Source organism: Hylobates moloch, unplaced genomic scaffold (genome assembly GCF_009828535.3).
Source record: "Hylobates moloch isolate HMO894 unplaced genomic scaffold, HMol_V3 SCAFFOLD_19, whole genome shotgun sequence".
NCBI classification, from domain to species: domain Eukaryota; kingdom Metazoa; phylum Chordata; class Mammalia; order Primates; family Hylobatidae; genus Hylobates; species Hylobates moloch.
Window position 1 is genome coordinate 21,973,931 of NW_026652294.1, and position 17,989 is coordinate 21,991,919.

The following is a 17,989-nucleotide window of genomic DNA, read 5'->3' on the forward strand; positions in this document are numbered from 1 at the left end:
GCTAATAAAGTGACAGAATGAAAACTGGGACCAGGTCTGGCTCAAAATCCAGAGTGCCTTCCACTAAATCACAGATACATCTATTCAAATAGCCATATCCCTAACCAGTAACAATTATATCATAATAGTTGTTGCTAACATTTATCTAGCTCTTCTCATGTGGCAAGTACTGTGCTAAGCGACTTACGTGTATATCTCATTTAATCCTCACAATCACCCTATGAGGTAGGTTTATCAAGATCTCCATTTCGCCGGGCGTGGTGGCTCACACCTGTAATCCCAGCACTTTGGGAGGCCAAGGTGGGCGGATCACCTGAGGTTGGGAGTTTGAGACCAGCTTGACCAACATAGAGAAACCCTGTCTCTACTAAAAATACAAAATTAGCTGGGCATGGTGGCGCATGCCTGTAATCCCAGCTACTCGGGAGGCTGAGGCAGGAGAACTGCTTGAACCCAGGAGGCGGAGGTTGCGGTGAGCCGAGATTGTGCCATTGCACTCCAGCCTGGGCAACAAGAGCGAAACTTCGTCTCAAAAAAAAAAATCTCCATTTCATAATTGAGGAAACCAAGTTTCATAAAAGTTCAGTAATTGCTTTGTTCCCACAGCTGGTAAGGAGTAGGGCAAGTTTGCACCTAGGTCTATCTAATTCCAGAACCCATTCTCTTAATCATTACACTAGATTAAAGGAAACTCAAACTCTAGTCCTGCTTCCAAAGAGGCAAGTCGTTTGAGAGTTTTCTCTCAATTTCCTTGTTAATTAAATGGGGATATTGTTACTTGTCCCTACCTATTTCACAGAAATATTAGGATTATAAAACGAGAAAGTATTTAAGCTTTCATTTTTTTTAAGGTTTATAAAGTAAATTAATTTATTTTTAGCACCATATATACAATCCAAACACTGCAAATTAATTTCTTTTCAAACTCAAAAGATATTTTTCATTAATCATGATGGCACATCCTCTCTCTCAATAAACGCAAATGCTGTTTTATGGGCTGTGTGGTAAGTATTTAAGCTTTCAAAAGGGAAATTGCTATATAAATCTAGGTACTGTCTAAAGTTTCACTCAGATCTTCCCTGTTCCACAGTCATAAAGGGATCTGGCTGACATCATTAGCTCTCAAACATCCTCTGAAGTGGGTAGTATTATCTCCACTTATCAAACAGCAAATTACAAAGAGATGGCATAAAATGCTAGTCAGCAACAGAGCTGGGAATAAAACCCAAGATTTCTAACTCCCATTGAATATGTTCTTATGCTAGATCTATTTCTGCATTTCATACTTAACTGTACAACAGACAAGGGTAGAAATATTACAGCGCCCACTTCAAAACACACATTAAATACTTACAGAAATTAAATTTTCTACTGCCGTGACACTAATACAATCCCTAAGGTTCTTAATCCTCATATTCTAGAGAAATTGCACAAAGTATCAAAAAATTCCCATTTCCCTAGTACAGACTTTAGCTCTTTAGTTTTCTCAAACAACTTATTATTAACCAATGGTTACAAAACTAGGTGGGTTACTAACTAGTTTCAACTAGTGAGTTTGTAAATTTCCATAAGGAAAATAACCCTCAATGTTAAATTGTTTCCTCATAAACTCAGAAAAAGAGAAGCATCAAATACATTTCACATCATAAATACCTAATACAGCTATATAATTTGAATTGGAAATTATCCTAACAGACCAACTCACAATATTCTGTGCTCAAAATTCAAGTTCCAAAGGGAACAGCATAATTAAAACAATAATGAAAATACACATGACACCTTTATGATCATTCTTCTCCTATACAGAAATCAGAATAATTTTGTACTTCCCACTCAAGGTCTGCCACAGGCACACAAAAACCTTAAAGTAAAATTAAAAAATAGTAAAAACAATTCTGTCTTCAATTCTCTGACTTAAATAGGGGATGAATGTTCAGTCTTCTTCCCAGATTATTAGCTCCTGCTAATTTTTGTTTGCTAGAACAATACAATGATCTTTAACAATCATATACTTTGAAATTACCACAGGGACTAAAGAGAGGAAATAAGAGAAGGAAATTTCCACTCTCAAAATTGAACTAAATCCTTAATAATGAAGTATTTTATTATTACTCTCTCTGATTGAATCACGGACTTACGAATGAAAAACCCGCCATTTTGTTACAGGGACAAAAACGAAGTCAGAGAAATCCAAAGAACTGCTCTGCTAATGTCAAGTTAATTTGCTTCTTGAGTGGGTCGAGATATCTAAATCCACTCCTGGCCGCATAATAAAAGCCCTACCACCTTAACAACGTGCTGTGAGGTGAAAGCAAGAGATGACATAGGACTCCTAGATTTTTCAGAGGTTGTTTTAATACATTTATCTCTTTCCTTTGAGAAAAACCTTCATCTTGATGTCTACAATTGAAACCAATCACTTCTTCTCATGGGTCAGGGGTCCTATGGTCTCCTGAACTTTCATGTGGCTGTGAATCACCTGGGAATGTTAAAATACGGAACAGGATTCAGAAACTCTGGGTTGCGTGCCCAGCAAACTCTCAGCTTGTGGCAGTATTACCATCTGATGGACCACACTGAGCAATAGGACTCTAAGGACGGTTTCCAAATGAAATAACCTCAGCCCGATGTTTATTTTCAAAATATACAGCCTACACCAAGTTTATAAAGGGAGATAATATCCAGACCTCAACAAGATACCTGTTCCTCTTCTCATTTTTGTGATTTTTCCCATCTGGTTGCAAACTCAACATAATACCTTAATAAAGAGCAATTTTCAAGAATATCTTTTTTGTGCTGACCATTTACTGGGACTTGACTGACCAGGGCTTGTGAGGATGGACACAAAACTTCAAGTCTTTCGTAATGAAAGGATTGATTCAAAATAAATATTCTAAAAATTATGTCAAACACTAATGAATAAGTGACATTTACAAATAGTTTATAAGAGAATCATTTGGGATGAACAATTTTCATTTCACAAAATAAATAGCTCATATCCTAAAAAGACACCTCTCCTTAAGCAGGAAAAAAAAAAGCCCAACAAAAATCAAGTCATGCTCGTGGCACAGCCCTGATGTTAGTTTTAGGGAGGAAAACACCAACACTGAGACATACAAAAGTATTTGAGGAGAACTACATGTTATTAAATTTGTCCTAGAACCTGGGGGAGAGTTCAAGGAAAGAGAACAGCTGGTATATTTAAGAAAGATTTAAATAGAAAATATTACACGAGAGCAAAATAGTCCATTTCTCTTAAGAAAACCAATAAACACAAACTTTCATTTTTAGGTTCTCAGCAATGTTTTTTTCACATTAGTCCAACTGCCACCCCAAAATCCAACCAGCCAGCATGACAATTAGGTGACAACAGGTTCAGTTGGCCATACTCCCTGTTCACCCTTGGATGCTTTTCAAGCCAATGAGGGTAACATTTGTGGTGGCAGGAGCCAGAGTCAAAGGAGAATCACTTCTCTTCACTCAGGAGGAAACCTCCCTCTTGAGCATCTTCGGGATTTTTCATGGGAAGGCGTCTCAGTGTTTGTGTGCATGCTTCAGCCCCATAACTGTGAAGGTGGCAGCTGTCAGTTTCTCATAAACAAGGAACATGAGAGCAGCAGTGAGGACTGTCTGCAGCAGTTTGGCTTCAAGGCCTTTGTAGAGTCCCATTATTCCAAAACGTCTAAAGGGAAAGAGGTTTGAAAAAACAGAAGTCAGCTCCTGCATCAGACAACATGCTACCTAGATAGCTACTTTGATGAGAACAAGCAACGGAGGTTTTAGATTTCAACACAGACTTCTGTTGTCAAAGTACTTTTTTTTTTTTTTTTCTTTTTGAGACGGAGTCTCGCTCTGTCCCCCAGGCTGGAGTGCAGTGGCGCGATCTCGGCTCACTGCAAGCTCTGCCTCCTGGGTTCATGCCATTCTCCTGCCTCAGCCTCCCGAGTAGGTGGCACTACAGGCGCCCGCCACCACGCCCGGCTAATGTTTCATATATTTAGTAAAGACAGGGTTTCACCATGTTGGCCAGGATGGTCTCGATCTCTTGACCTCGTGATCCACTCACCTCGGCCTCCCAAAGTGCTGGGATTACAAGCATGAGCCACCGCGCCCAGCCTGTCAAAGTAGTTCTTATCTTTAAAGGTATTTGGGAACTGATGAAAGTTTAGTATTATGAACCATTAATACTTTGTCTTTATAGTCACCATTAATTAGCAGAATGTTGACAATATCCCACTGAGAGGATGCAGATCCTAAAACCTCCTAAAACCATCTTAATGGCAAAATCTGAGATCTAACTAAGAACTTTTGGATCTTAACTTTAATGCTAATTCAGTTATTTCAACTTAGTCCCTAAATGGCAGGAAAGCTGCCAATATGTTTAGACCATTTTAGCTCAATATAACTAGAGAAAGAGACAAATGAAAAGCCGCCTGATTCTCAAACTTCCCATACATTTCCTCCTCTAACCTGGTGGTTTTCAAATTTAGCAGGCATCCAAATCACCTGAAAGGCTTGTTACAACATACATTGCTGGATCAATTCCCAGAGTTTCTGATTGACTAAGTTTGGGATAGAATTCAATAATTTGCGTTTCTTCTTTTTACTAACAGAGACAGGGTCTCACTATGTTGCCCATGCTGGTCTCCAACTCCTACGTTCACGTGATCCTCCAAGCCTCAGCCTCCCAGAGTGTTGAGATTACAGGCGTGAGCCACTGTACCCAGCCCAAGAATGTGCATTTCTAACAAGCTCCCAGATGAGGAGGAGGAGGATGCCAGCCTGGAAACCAGCCTGTAGGAATCTAACCTCAGGGAAGAATGTTTCGGCTAAAATGGGAGTTCAGAGCAAAAGATCTCTCTAAAGCTATTTGTTGAGAGTGAATTAATCTTATCTGCTAGTTCATCAGCAACTCCAGGGCTATTTACAGCATGCAGATGGAGATATTAAAATGAATCAAGTGTTCCCATCAGAAGCTATTACTACATCTTATATATACGCTGTGTGAAAACCTATAATTGGGGGAAAATCATGTGATAAAGGGGAATGATTTAAAGACTTGACCCATGAATTTCTAGTTCCTTTACTAACTTGAATTATGTTACCCCAAGAAACCTAAGAAACTCCACCTCAGTGTTTCTCAAGGTGAGGTGCAGCCACATCAGAATCACCAGGGTTTATTTAGAAATGTAGACTGCCAGGCCACAACCCAGAGAGGAGGCAAACCTACATTTTACAAGCACCTGAGGTGATTTTTAATCACACACAAGTTTGGAGAGGCCTGGTATGGTATACTACATTATGTATTCTCACAGCCACTAGCCATATGTGGCAACTAAAATTTTTAAAAAATAGGCTGGGCATGGTGGCTCATGACTGTAATCCCAACACTTTGAGAGGCTGAGGCAGGCAGATCAACTGAGGTCGGGAGTTCGAGACCAGCCTGGCCAACATGGTGAAACCCCGTCTCTACTAAAAATACAAAAATTAGCCAGGTGTGGTGGCGCATGCCTTGTGGTTCCAGCTGCTCAGGAGGCTGAGGCAGGAGAATCACTTGAACCTGGAAGGCAGAGGTTGAAGTGAGCCGAGATCATGCCACTGCACTCCAGCCTAGGCAACAGAGTGAAACTCTGTCTCAAAAAATAAAATAAATAAAAACAAAAATAACTCAGCTTCGCCGGGTGCGGTGGCTCACGCTTGTAATCCCAGCACTTTGGGAGGCCGAGGCGGGCGGATCACGAGGTCAGGAGACCGAGACCACGGTGAAACCCCATCTCTACTAAAAAATACAAAAAATTAGCCGGGCGTGGTGGCGGGCGCCTGTAGTCCCAGCTACTCGGAGAGGCTGAGGCAGGAGAATGGCGTGAACCCGGGAGGCGGAGCTTGCAGTGAGCCAAGATTGCGCCACTGCACTCCAGCCTGGGCGACAGAGCGAGACTCCGTCTCAAAATAAATAAATAAATAAATAAATAAAGTCAGTTTCTTAGTCGCACTAGGCACATTTCAAGTGCTCAACAGCCACATATAACTAGTGGCAGCCCTACTGGACAGTACAGGTATTTCCATCATTGAAGAACATTCTAATGAACAGAATGAAAGCTCTTCATTCATTCAATCCTTCCTGAGTGCTTACTGAGCATCTGAGTTTGAGCATCTGAGTTTGAACATCTGAGTCTGCCTTGATCTCATTTGGGGCAAGTCACTTTCTTTCTCTAAATCTATTTCCTAATCTGCAAAATGGGAATATAATCACCCTTCCACATCCTTAAGGCTGAATGAGAACCAAAGCAGATACAACATGTAAAAACACGATGGATTTGAAAATTACATAAACCCATAGATTTCCATTTGACACTATGTTCTTAACTTTCTTGTTAACTACATCTTTCTTAATTCTCTCAATGCTGATAGAAACAGAAATTATCACTTTTTTGGGGTCAATTTGGAAATCTCTATCAAAATTTCACATGTTCAAACTCCTTAACCAGGTAATTTCATTGGTTAAGGTAATTTTCTCTACAATTATAATCCCTCAGGTATACAGAGCTAAATTTATGGGTTGTTCATTCAGCAATGTTTGTAAAGGCAAAAACCTGGAAACAACCAAAATATCCATCAATAAGTGTACTGGTAAATAAATCATGGTATATTATATAACAGGAAACCAGGCAGTCACTACAAAAAATAGATTAGGTCTATAGATTTCGATGTGAAGAAATGTTTGAGATATTAAGTTTATTAAAGAGGCAAGTTGTAGCCAGGCATGGTGGCTTATGCCTGTAATCCCAACACTTTTGGGAGGCTGAGGCAGGTGGATCCCTTGAGCCCAGGAGTTGGAGACCAGCCTGGGCAACATGGTGAAACTCTGTCTCTACTAAAAATACAAAAATTTAGCCTGGCATGGTGGCGTGCACCTGTAGTCCCAGCTGCTCGAGAGGCTGAGATGGGAGGATCACCTGAGGTCTGGAAGTTGAGGCTGCAGTGAGCCATGATTGCGCCACTGCACTCCAGCCTGGGTGACAGAAGTGAGACCTTGTCCCCCATCCCAAAAAAAATTCTGATGAAGGAGTGATGATGATTAAAAAAGGGCAAGCTGCATCGATATGTTGGCAATATATATTTTACATAATATTTTGGAAATATATACACTTAACTGTTAATAGTGATCACCTCTTGGAAAAGGAATAAGGAGAGAAAGAAAAATAGGGATTACATATGCATGTACTTACAGCTTTTACTGAAGTTTAACTGACTTCAATTTGAGAAGTTTTGACTCATGTATATACTCATGACACCACCCTGATAAGTTCACCTTCAAGACAGTGAACATATCTATTACCCCAAAAGTATCCTCATGTCCTTCTATAACCATTTCTCACTCTGCCTACACTGGCCCTGATAACCACTGACTGCTTTCTGTTACTACAGATTAGTCTGCATTTTCTAGAATTTTATAGAAATGAAATCAGACAGTATGAATTTTTTTTTGTCCGATTTCTTTCTTTTCTTTGGAGGGGGTGGGGGGCGAGTGGGACAGAGTCTCACTCTGTCACCCAGGCTGGAGTGCAGTGACGAGATCTTGGCTCACTGCAACCTCTGCCTCCTGGGTTCAAGCCATTCTCCTGACTCAGCCTCCCGAGTAGCTGGGACTACAGGCATGCGCCACCACACCTGGCTAATTTATTTTTATTTTTTATTTTTAGCAGAGACGAGGTTTCAGCATGTTGGTCAGGCTGGTCTCAAACTCCTAACCTCAAATAATACGCCTGCCTAGGCCTCCCAAAGTGCTGGGATTACAGGCATGAGCCACCGCACCCCAGCCAGGTTGTTTCTCGTTTTTGGTTCCTTTTTTTTTTTTTTTTTGAGTCAGAGTCTCGCTCTGTCGCCCAGGCTGGAGTACAGTGGCGCCATCTAGGCTCACTGCAAGCTCCGCCTCCCGAGTTCACGCCATTCTCCTGCCTCGGCCTCCTGAGCAGCTGGGACTAGAGGCATCCACCACCACACCAGGCTAATTTTTTTTGTTTTTTTTTTGTATTTTTAGTGGAGATGGGGTTTCACCGTGTTACCCAGGATGGTCTCGATCTCCTGACCTCATGATCTGTCTGCCTCGGCCTCCCAAAGGGCTGGGATTGCAGGTGTGAGCCACTGTGCCTGGCCCTAGTTTTTGGTTCTTACAAATAATGTCTTAAATTTGGAAGCAACCTACGTGTCCATCAACAGATAAATGGATAAAGAAAATGTAGTACTTATACAAAATGCAGTACTATTCAGCCATCAAAAAGAATGAGAGCTTGTCATACGTAACAACATGGATGGAACTGGAGGTCATTCTGCTAAGTGAAACAAACCAGGCACAGAAAGACAAATATCGCATGTTCTCACTTATTTGAGGGACCTAAAAATCAAAACAATTGAACTCATGGAGATAAAGAGTAGAAGGATGGTTACCAGAGACTACTGGGAAGAGCAGTGGCGGGGGGAAGGTGGGGATGGTTAATAGGTACAAAAATAGATAGTTTGAATAAGACCTAGTATTTGCTAGCATAACAGGTGACTACAGTCAATAATAATTTAATTGTACATTTGAAAATAACTAAAAGAGTATAATAGGACTGTTTGTAACAAAAAGAATAAAAGTTTGAGAGGACAGATACCCCATTTTCCATGATGTGATTATTATGCTTTGCATGCCTGTATCAAAACATCTCACATACCTCAAAAATATATACCTACTATGTACCCACAAAAATCAAAAATTAAAAAAAAAGTCATTATTAACATTTGTATACAAGCTTTTGTGTAGACATATGCTTTCATTTCTGTTGGGTAAATACCCTGCAGTAGATGGCTGGGTCCTATAATAGGTGTGGTATATATAAATTTTTAAAGAAAATGCCAAATTGCCTTCCAAAGCAGCTGTACCATTCTATATTTCCACCAGCAGCATAAGAAAGTAAGTTCTGGTTGCTCCAACATCCCTCCCAATACTTGATATAGTGAGTTTTTATTTTTTACTTTATACCTATCTATTCTTTGTCTTTTATTTTATTTTTTGATAGAAGGTCTCACGCTGTTGCTCAGGCTAGAGTGCAGTGGCACAATCACAGCTCACTGCAGCCTCGACCTCCTGAGTTCAAGCAATCCTTCCACCTCAGCCTCCTCGGTAGCTGGGACTACAGGCAGGCACCAGCATGCCTAGCTAATTTTTTATTTGTGTAGAGACAGGGTCTCACTATGTTGCCCAGGCCGGTATCAAACTTCTGAGCTAAAGCGATCTGCCTGCCTCGGCCTCCCAAAGTGCTGGGATTATAGGTGTGAGCCACTATGCCCAGAATAATTTTATCTTTTAGTCCCTTGAATGTTCTTTTTTTTTTTTTTTTGATACAAGGTCTTGCCTCTATAGCCCAGGCTAGGGTACAGTGGTGCCATCATAGCTCAGTATAGCCTCAGTCTGCCGGGCTCAAGTGAATCTCCCGCCTCAGCCTTGTTTGTAGCTGTGATTACAGGTTTGTGCCACACGCTTGGCTAATTTTGTAAATATTTTTTGTAGAGACAGGGTCTCACTACTTTGCCCAGGCTGGTCTTGAACTCCTGGCCTCAAGCTATCCTCCTGTCTCAGCCTCCCAAAGTGTTGGGATTACAGGCATGAGCCACTTTGACTGGCTGCATATTTTATTTTAATAATAAATTTATTTTCAAAGTATCTTATATCTAGGAACAGTAATAAAGTTATAAGAGCTTTTGCTTCAAAGGAAGTCCCTGACTTATCTAACTTCACTAAGTGTCAGTTTCTTTAAATGAAACAGGAAAAGACAATAGTTCTTAACTCACAGAGCTACTGTTAGGATTGAGAAGCCCGGGCACGGTGGCTCACGCCTGTAATCCCAGCACTTTGGGAGGCCAAGAAGGGCGGATCACGAGGTCAAGAGATCAAGACCATCCTGGCAAACACAGTGAAACCCCATCTCTACTAAAAAATACAAAAAATTAGCCAGGCGTGGTAGCGGACGCCTGTAGTCCCAGCTACTTGGGAGGCTGAGGCAGGAGAATGGTGTTAACCCAGGAGGCGGAGCTTGCAGTGAGCGGAGATCGCGCCACTGCACTCCAGCCCGGGCAACAGAGCAAGACTCCGTCTTAAAAAAAAAGGATTGAGATTACCTATGTGTAGCCTCTAGCTCAGTGTCTGCCACATAACAAACCACTGAAAATGTTAGCTACCCTTACCACCACCACCGCCATCATCATCATCATCATCATCACTATTATCACTTTTTCCACTGCCCCCTCCCTTCTCCAGTACTCCTATTCTATAGGCAGATGTTATATTGCTAAAAGGCATCATAGGATATGCCACTGATGAAAGCACACTCAGGGTGATTGGAGTATAGAAGGGTTCTCTTTCTGAAGGAGTTCTGTATATTTGTAACTAACAAAGAATAAGAACCTGAACTTTTCCATAATTTCCCAAAATGCTGTCATACTGTACCAGGCTCCTAAAATGGGAAACGTCTAAGCACAGCAAGCAAGGGAAAGGTTTTGGAGGTTGCCATCACCAAGGCACTAGTGTGAGAGAGGGAAATGCAACCCCTCCCTGGCAGAGATGGCTGCTGAAGGAGAGCACGGAATGTGAGGCATCTACAAAGCTCACCTTACTCGTTGGTGAAGAAGATAGAGAATATTCCGAAGACTTCCCAATGTTCTGTTTTCTGGGTTTAGTCTATGACGCCCAAACTGAGGAAAGAGGGAAAAAAAAACAAAAGTACTGTTGCTGCTTTTTAAAATCTTCATTTCTACCTGGAGAGGATATTATGTTGGAGCAGTATCTTATAGCATACATTAATACATTTATCCAATTAGTACCATAGATTTCATTAATCCTGTATTTTTCAACTGAGTGAAATATTTCAATCAAGTAAGTGAAAATAAGAAGAATTTTTCCTTTTTTGTTGAGACATCTTCTCACTCTGTCACCCAGGCTGGAGTGCAATGGCACAATTATGGCTCACTGCAACCTCCGCCTCCCGGGTTCAAGTGATTCTCCTGCCTCAGCTTCCCGAGTAGTTGGGATTATAGACATGATGTACCACCACGCCCGGCTAATTTTTGTATTTTTAGTAGAGATGTGGTTTCACCATGTTGGCCAGGCTGGTCTCGAATTCTTGACCTCAAATGATCCACCCGCCTCGGCCTCCCGAAGTTCTGGGATTACAGGCATGAGCCACCATGTCTGGCCTAAGAAAAATTTTTCAATGAAGCAAGCATAATAATTTTCATTTTATAGAGAGGTACAGGGAAAATTATACCTCAAAAGAAAAAAATATGCCCAGGATAATGATTTAGATATTGATGGTAATAACTTCCACTTCTTTAGGAAATTCTAAGAAACGAATCATTTAGAACCTCTGCAGTCTAAGCTCTTCACATTATGTGTTTACATTATAAAAGTGTTAAAATACATTTATAAGGATGCTACTGAATTTCCTTATATTAGGTACCAATTTTAAAATAATATATTAGTAAAAATGCTTTTAACATAAGGTACTAATTTTTCTGAACTGGAATATTCTCACTACCACTCCTATTTTATCTAGCAACAAGCCTTTTGAAATTTTTCTCCAAAACAGATCTTGAATCTGTCCTCATCCTACCCCTCTCCTCTCCAGTGCCACCACCATGGTCCAGGCCACCATCCTTTCTTGCCTGTATTACTGAAATGGCCTCCTACTAGATTGCCCCTGGCTTTCTCTCTTAGCTTTCTGACCAATTCACCACATAATAGCCACAATAATCTTCTCCAATTGTAAATCACAGCACATATTCCCCAGCTTAAAGCCCTTCCCATCACATATTCTCAGCTTAAAATGCTGAGGATAAAAATCTACATTCCTCACCTACAGTTTCCCTGCTGCTCTTGCAATCTCACCCTGAGCCACTCTACTGCCATAAAGGCCTTCTTTCAGTCCCTAAGATGCACCAAATTCTTAGTACATTGATATGGTTTGGCTGTGTCCCCACCCAAATCTCACTTTGAATTGTAATAATCCCCACATGTCAAGGGCAGGGCCAGGTGGAGATAACTGAATCATGGGGGTGGCTTCCCCTATACTGTTCTTGTGGTAGTGATTAAGTCTCATGAGATCTGATGGTTTTATAGGAGTTCCCCCTGCACTTGTCCTTGCTGCCGCCATGTGAAGAAGGACATGTTTGCTTCCCCTTCCACCATGATTGTAAGTTTCCTGAGGCCCCCCAGCCATGTTGAAATATGAGTCAATTAAACCTCTTTCCTTTATAAATTACCCAGTCTCAGGCAGTCCTTTAGAGTGGCATGAGAATGGACTAATACACACATCATGCTCCCCCTGCCTGGAATGCACTTTCCTCCACTCTGCCCCTCTAGGGCCTTACCCTCCTTTGCATCTTGATTTAAATATTCCTTCTCAAAGCCCACCTCCAATCATGCTATCTAAGAAGATCCCCACCATGCCCCTCTCCAGTAAATAATTTCCTTCATAGCTCTTTTTTCAATTTGTAATTACCTATTTATTTTGCTTGTTTACCTGTTCATTCTCTCTTCCACTAGCTCCATGAGGGCAGGGATTATGACTTTTATTTACCACTGCATGCCCAGGTCCTCCCACTGTGTGGGTATTTAGTAAATATTTGAATGGATAAATAACTGAATGAATTAAAAAACAGAAGTTTGAGAGTGCTTCAGAAAAGCTAAATCATTCATTCCTCCTGAGTGAACTAAAGGAATTAACCTCTGACTTTGTAAAGGATAATCCCCCCTGGGGCACCAAACCAATCAACTTGAATGAGCAGGAAGCAAACTTATGCTTTCCTGAGGTCTTTAAGGAACTTGTCTCCATATTTGTGTTTTCTGAGACATTACGTTACCTACGAAATTACAAATGCAAACTTCATTCTAAACCAATGACAGCCAGCCTAGTTAAGCAGAATATCAAACAAATGAAAAAATGGGGGCCAGGCACAATGGTTCATGCCTATAATCCCAGCACTTTGGAAGGCCAAGGTGGGAGGATCGCTTGAGTCCAGGACTTTGAGACAAGCCTGGAAAATATGGTGAGACCTCATCTTCACAAAAAAAAATTTTAAATTAGCTGGACAAGGTGGTATATGCCTGTAGTCTCAGCTACTTGGGCGGCTGAGGCAGGAGGACTGCTTGAGCCTAGGAGGTCGAGGCTATAGAGACCCATGTTGCACCACAGTACTCCAACCTGGGTGACAGAGGGAGATCCTATCTCAAAAAAAGAAAAGAAAAGAAAAAAAAAACAGATAGGGAATATTCTGGTATACCAACTAACTGCTTTATTGCTTTATTAACATTGTTTTAAATCAAGAGACCACATATATTCGAATGCTGTTTGACTAAATGCGAAGAGAACCCCAGCACTCACCCTCAGAATTGACTGTACCGTCTGCAGGGGATAGGTGAGCGTGGTGGCAATCGCTTTGGCTACTGCACCAATGATGAACACATCCAAGGAAGAAAGCTGGAGAGCAAAGGAAGAACAAACCACATCAATCAAGCCAACAAGAAGGTGTCAGACAGAATTATTTTACTGCTTTCAAAATCAGGGATTACCTTCATCCGTTTCTTTAAGAGCTGCCGTTTTAAACCCTCATAAAACATGAACTGGATGGCAGGATTGAAGACCAACAGCAATGAGGGAAATGTGCCATTCCATAAAGCCGAGATTCCTTCATCTCGAATGATCTGATGAAAAGCATCTAAGCAAGAAATCAGGGACTTTTGAAAAGCATGATCACAATCCCCTAACTAGAGAAGACAACATGAATTCTGTTCAAATGTACCCAGAACACAAACCATACTGGTTCTGTAAAGATTTCCTTCTTGCAGCTGGTTGCAATGGCTCAAGCCTGTAGTCCCAGCACTTTGGGAGGCCGAGGTGGGTGGATCACGAGGTCAGGAGTTCGAGACCAGCCCGGCCAGCATGGTGAAACCCTGTCTCTACTAAAAATACAAAAATTAGCTGGGTATGGTGGCGCGTACCTGTAATCCCAGCTACTTGGGAGGCTGAGGCAGGAGAATTGCTTGAACCCAGGAGGCAGAGGTTGCGGTGAGCCAAGATTGTGCCACAGCACTCCAGCCTGGGTGACAGAGCAAGACTCCATTTCAAAAAAAAAAAAGATTTCTTTCTTGCAATGATAGTTTGGGGACAAGTTTATCAGTTAATTACTTTTTGATAATCAGACATTGACAGTCACCAAGTTATTGAGAGACCAACTTCAATCACAGGCAACTGTTCTTGATGATCGAATTCTCCTAAGTCATTATCACCATCACTGGGAATTCTGGATTACACAGAGCTGTGAACTGAGCCCACATATTTCACAAAAAAGTCCAGCACAAGAAAAGATAAGATCATTTCCTAGAATTTATTATACAGGATTTGACTTTTAAAAACCACTATTTCACTACAAAGATTGATGTATGGGAAGGGAGAACCTGGCAATGCAGTACTATTGAAAGGCAGAAGTTCAAAGATATCAGATACCAATCTGGTGTCTATCCAAAGACAACACTAGAATAAAAAAGTACAGATTATTCTTCAAAAATATTCATCCCCTCCCACTGATACTCCTTGGGAGCAGCATACTTCTCTACCCCTTGTCTTGGGCTTGGCTACGTGATGTGCTTTGGCCACTGGGATGTCAGCAGACGAGGTGCCAACAGGGTTGAAAGGTGTTTATACCATTCGGTGTGTCCTCTTGACCTTTTGCCATCACAATGAGAAGAATATGCTTATGCTGGTCCCAGAAAGAGGAGAGACATGTGAACGGAGACTGTCAGGCTAGGGTCAGCCTAGATGAGCCAAATCCACGTCAATCCACAAACACGTGTTAAAAAAAAATGCTATTGATGGAGGCCGAGATTTGAGGTTGTCTGTTATGCAGCTTTTTTTTTTTAATTACACTTTAAGTTCTAGGGTACATGTGCACAATGTGCAGGTTTGTTACATATGTATACATGTGCCATGTTGGTTTGCTGCACCCATTAACTCATCATTTACATTAGGTAAAAGCAATGGCAACAAATCCAAAATAGACAAATGGGATCTAATTAAACTAAAGAGCTTCTGCACAGCAAAAGAAACTACCATCAGAGTGAATAGGCAACGTACAGAATGGGAGAAAATTTTTACAATCTACCCATCTGACAAAGGTCTAATATCCAGAATCAACAAAGAACTTAAACAAATTTACAAGAAAAAAAATCAAACAAACCCATCAAAAAGTGGGCAAAGGATATGTTATGTAGCTTTATGTGGCAACATATTCCAGATACAAAGAAGGAAGAAAACCCTTAAATAGGAATTCAGTGAAGAGATACTTACCAATGATACCTTTGTAGTTTGTTGGTACAATGTCTTCATTCCTAAATTTTGCCCCTTGCAGCTTCAGTCTGGTGTTTACCACCCAGAGTGGAGTTGTTAGCAACACGTTAACCACTCCTTTAACAAGAAAGATGGAGAGAAAAAGGGAAAGCAAAATGTCAGCTTTTAAGCTTTGCTGTTTTAAAGCTACATACCAATATTCCATTTATATCTCTGTCACTGACCTCTTAGGAGACCTAAGGTAAGGTGTCTCTTTGTGCCAGGGTACAACACAAGCCACTACTGTTAGAAGCAATTTGGAAGCTTTGCTGATAGCAAAATGGCTGGTGGCAGCACTTCTCCAGATGAAGAGCAACAAGTTCCCTCATTTGTACAATAGGCAATCTATTCGCCAATTTATATACCATTCAAAGTAGCAATTTTGATATAGCTTTAAATATAATTTTAACATAACAGCTTTAGAGATGAGAGTGGCTTATAGCTAACATGCTAGGTCCATGACAATATCAGATAAAACACACAATTTACAACTCTTACTTAAGTAGCTCACATGGTTTGAAGTGAGTATGGATCTGGTACAATGAGTGACAGGAGGGGGAAACGTGGTGACATTTAAAATTGCCTTAACAGAGACTAGAAGCTCATTGAAGAGTTCCTCATTGCTTAGAGAATTAGGATAGGCAGGCAGCAAGCATCAGTTAAGTATCACAAAACACCTGAAACAGCTTCACAAGCATCATGATCCTTACAAGCTTAAGGATGGGGATCTTGGCCCCCCAAGGTTGCCTCAGAGTAGAACAATACAATGAGCCAGGTGCTTCTTTTTTGAAAACATATGATCCCAATTTAACACCATCTTGAGATATTAAAATATTCCTCACCAGTCCTGAAATGATTAAAAAAAAAAAACCAGATAGAATTGTAACAATGTGCCTGACACATGGTATATACTTTATAAACATTTGCTAAATAAATAGTGGAACAAATGAAGCAATGAACAAACTCAGTAAAAAAGCACACATCCAGCTTTCTGGCTCTAGTCAAGATCTGAAGAACCAAAAGAAAAAATCCTAAGGAAGAGAAGTCTTTTACTAAAATCCATTTAAAGACAATTGAAGAAATAAAGTTTTGATTTAAGGTATCTCAAAATATTATATATAGGAAATATAGTCTAACCAAGGATAAACTTGACAAAACAGCCAAGAGATTCAAATTCAATTTTTCCATTGGTTGCATACAGTTGTTAAAGATATTTTGCTGCCTATCTCTAAGGAGCATTATGAGAGCCCATTTCTCAAAATAAAAGACATCACCTAATAATTTTATCAGTCGTATTTGTTATATTTTTATAGATTCACATAACATTAAGGAGTCATCTTTAGTTATAACTTAAAATGTTCATACATTGTCACTGGAGGCATTGCCTATAATCTAAAAAACCCTTAGTTACAGATTCTTGCTAGTCTCATTTTTTCAAAAGCACCCATGCCCCAGAGGCCAGTATAGAAGGATATTAACACATTCCTATTTGCCTAGATTTTAGAATGTATTCCTATTCAATGCAATGCACACTTCACTTAACAGAGAAAAACCAACAGCCAGAAAAATCAGACTAGAAAGTGCTATTGAGCAGTCTACTGCATTTGTTTTAAGAGAAAAGGAGGACAGGTGGCCGGGCGCGGTGGCTCATGCTTGTAATCCCAGCACTTCGGGAGGCCGAGGCGGGCGGATCACGAGGTCAGGAGATCGAGACCAGGTGAAACCCCGTCTCTACTAAAAATACGAAAAAAATTAGCCGGGCGTGGTGGCGGGTGCCTGTAGTCCCAGCTACTCGGAGAGGCTGAGGCAGGAGAATGGCGTGAACCCGGGAGGCGGAGCTTGCAGTGAGCCGAGATTGCGCCACTGCACTCCAGCCTGGGCGACAGAGCAAAACTCCGTCTCAAAAAAAAAAAAAAAAAAAGAGAAAAGGAGGACAGGAGAGCTCAGGACCAGCGATCAGAAGCTTCCATAGATACTGTAGAAAGGTATAGTGCACCCACCTTTCTAAACAAGTGAAATATGTTGCCTGTTAAATAAATTCTTCAGAAATAAAAACTTTCTTCATTTAAGAGGTAGGCACATACAAAAACACTTAGGAGGCAATGCAGCTAAGACTAAGATCTAACTATTCTTTAAAATTCTGCTTTCATACCCAGTGTGGTGGCTCATGCCTGTAATCTCAGCACTTTGAGAGGCTGATATGCGAGGATCACTTGAGCCCAGGAGTTCAATAGCAGCCTGGGCAAAAGAGGGAGACTCCATCTCTAAAAAAAATATAAAAATTAGCCAGGCATGGTGGCACACTCCTGTGGTTCCAGCTACTCAAGAGGCTGAAGTGGGAAGATCGCTTCAGCCCAGGAGGTTGAGGCTGCAGTGAGCTGTGATCGTGCCACTGCACTCCAGAGCTGGGCAACAGAGTGAGACCTTTTCTTATTAAAAAAAAAAAAAAGAAAAAAAAAAAAAAAAAAAAAAAAAACTCTTTCATCATCTCCTTATTAAAAACAGAAGAAAAAAGAAAAAGAGTCTTCTTTTTTTTTTTTTTTGAGATGGAGTCTCGCTCTTTTACCCAG

General features: G+C 40.9%; 1 protein-coding gene across 1 annotated transcript in view; it reads right to left on the reverse strand.

The window, feature by feature from the left end:
- Positions 1-3,122: 3,122 nt before the first annotated feature.
- The window catches only part of SLC25A17 (solute carrier family 25 member 17), a 53,640-nt gene continuing 38,773 nt past the window's right edge, over positions 3,123-17,989 (reverse strand). Inside the window, exons 5-9 of the mRNA XM_032139181.2 lie at positions 15,381-15,497; positions 13,607-13,752; positions 13,419-13,514; positions 10,649-10,731; positions 3,123-3,682 (exon numbers count right to left, since the gene is read on the reverse strand). Of these exons, the coding sequence (XP_031995072.1) occupies positions 3,535-3,682; positions 10,649-10,731; positions 13,419-13,514; positions 13,607-13,752; positions 15,381-15,497 (590 nt within the window). The 3' untranslated portion in view covers positions 3,123-3,534. The remainder of the gene's footprint in view (positions 3,683-10,648; positions 10,732-13,418; positions 13,515-13,606; positions 13,753-15,380; positions 15,498-17,989) is intronic.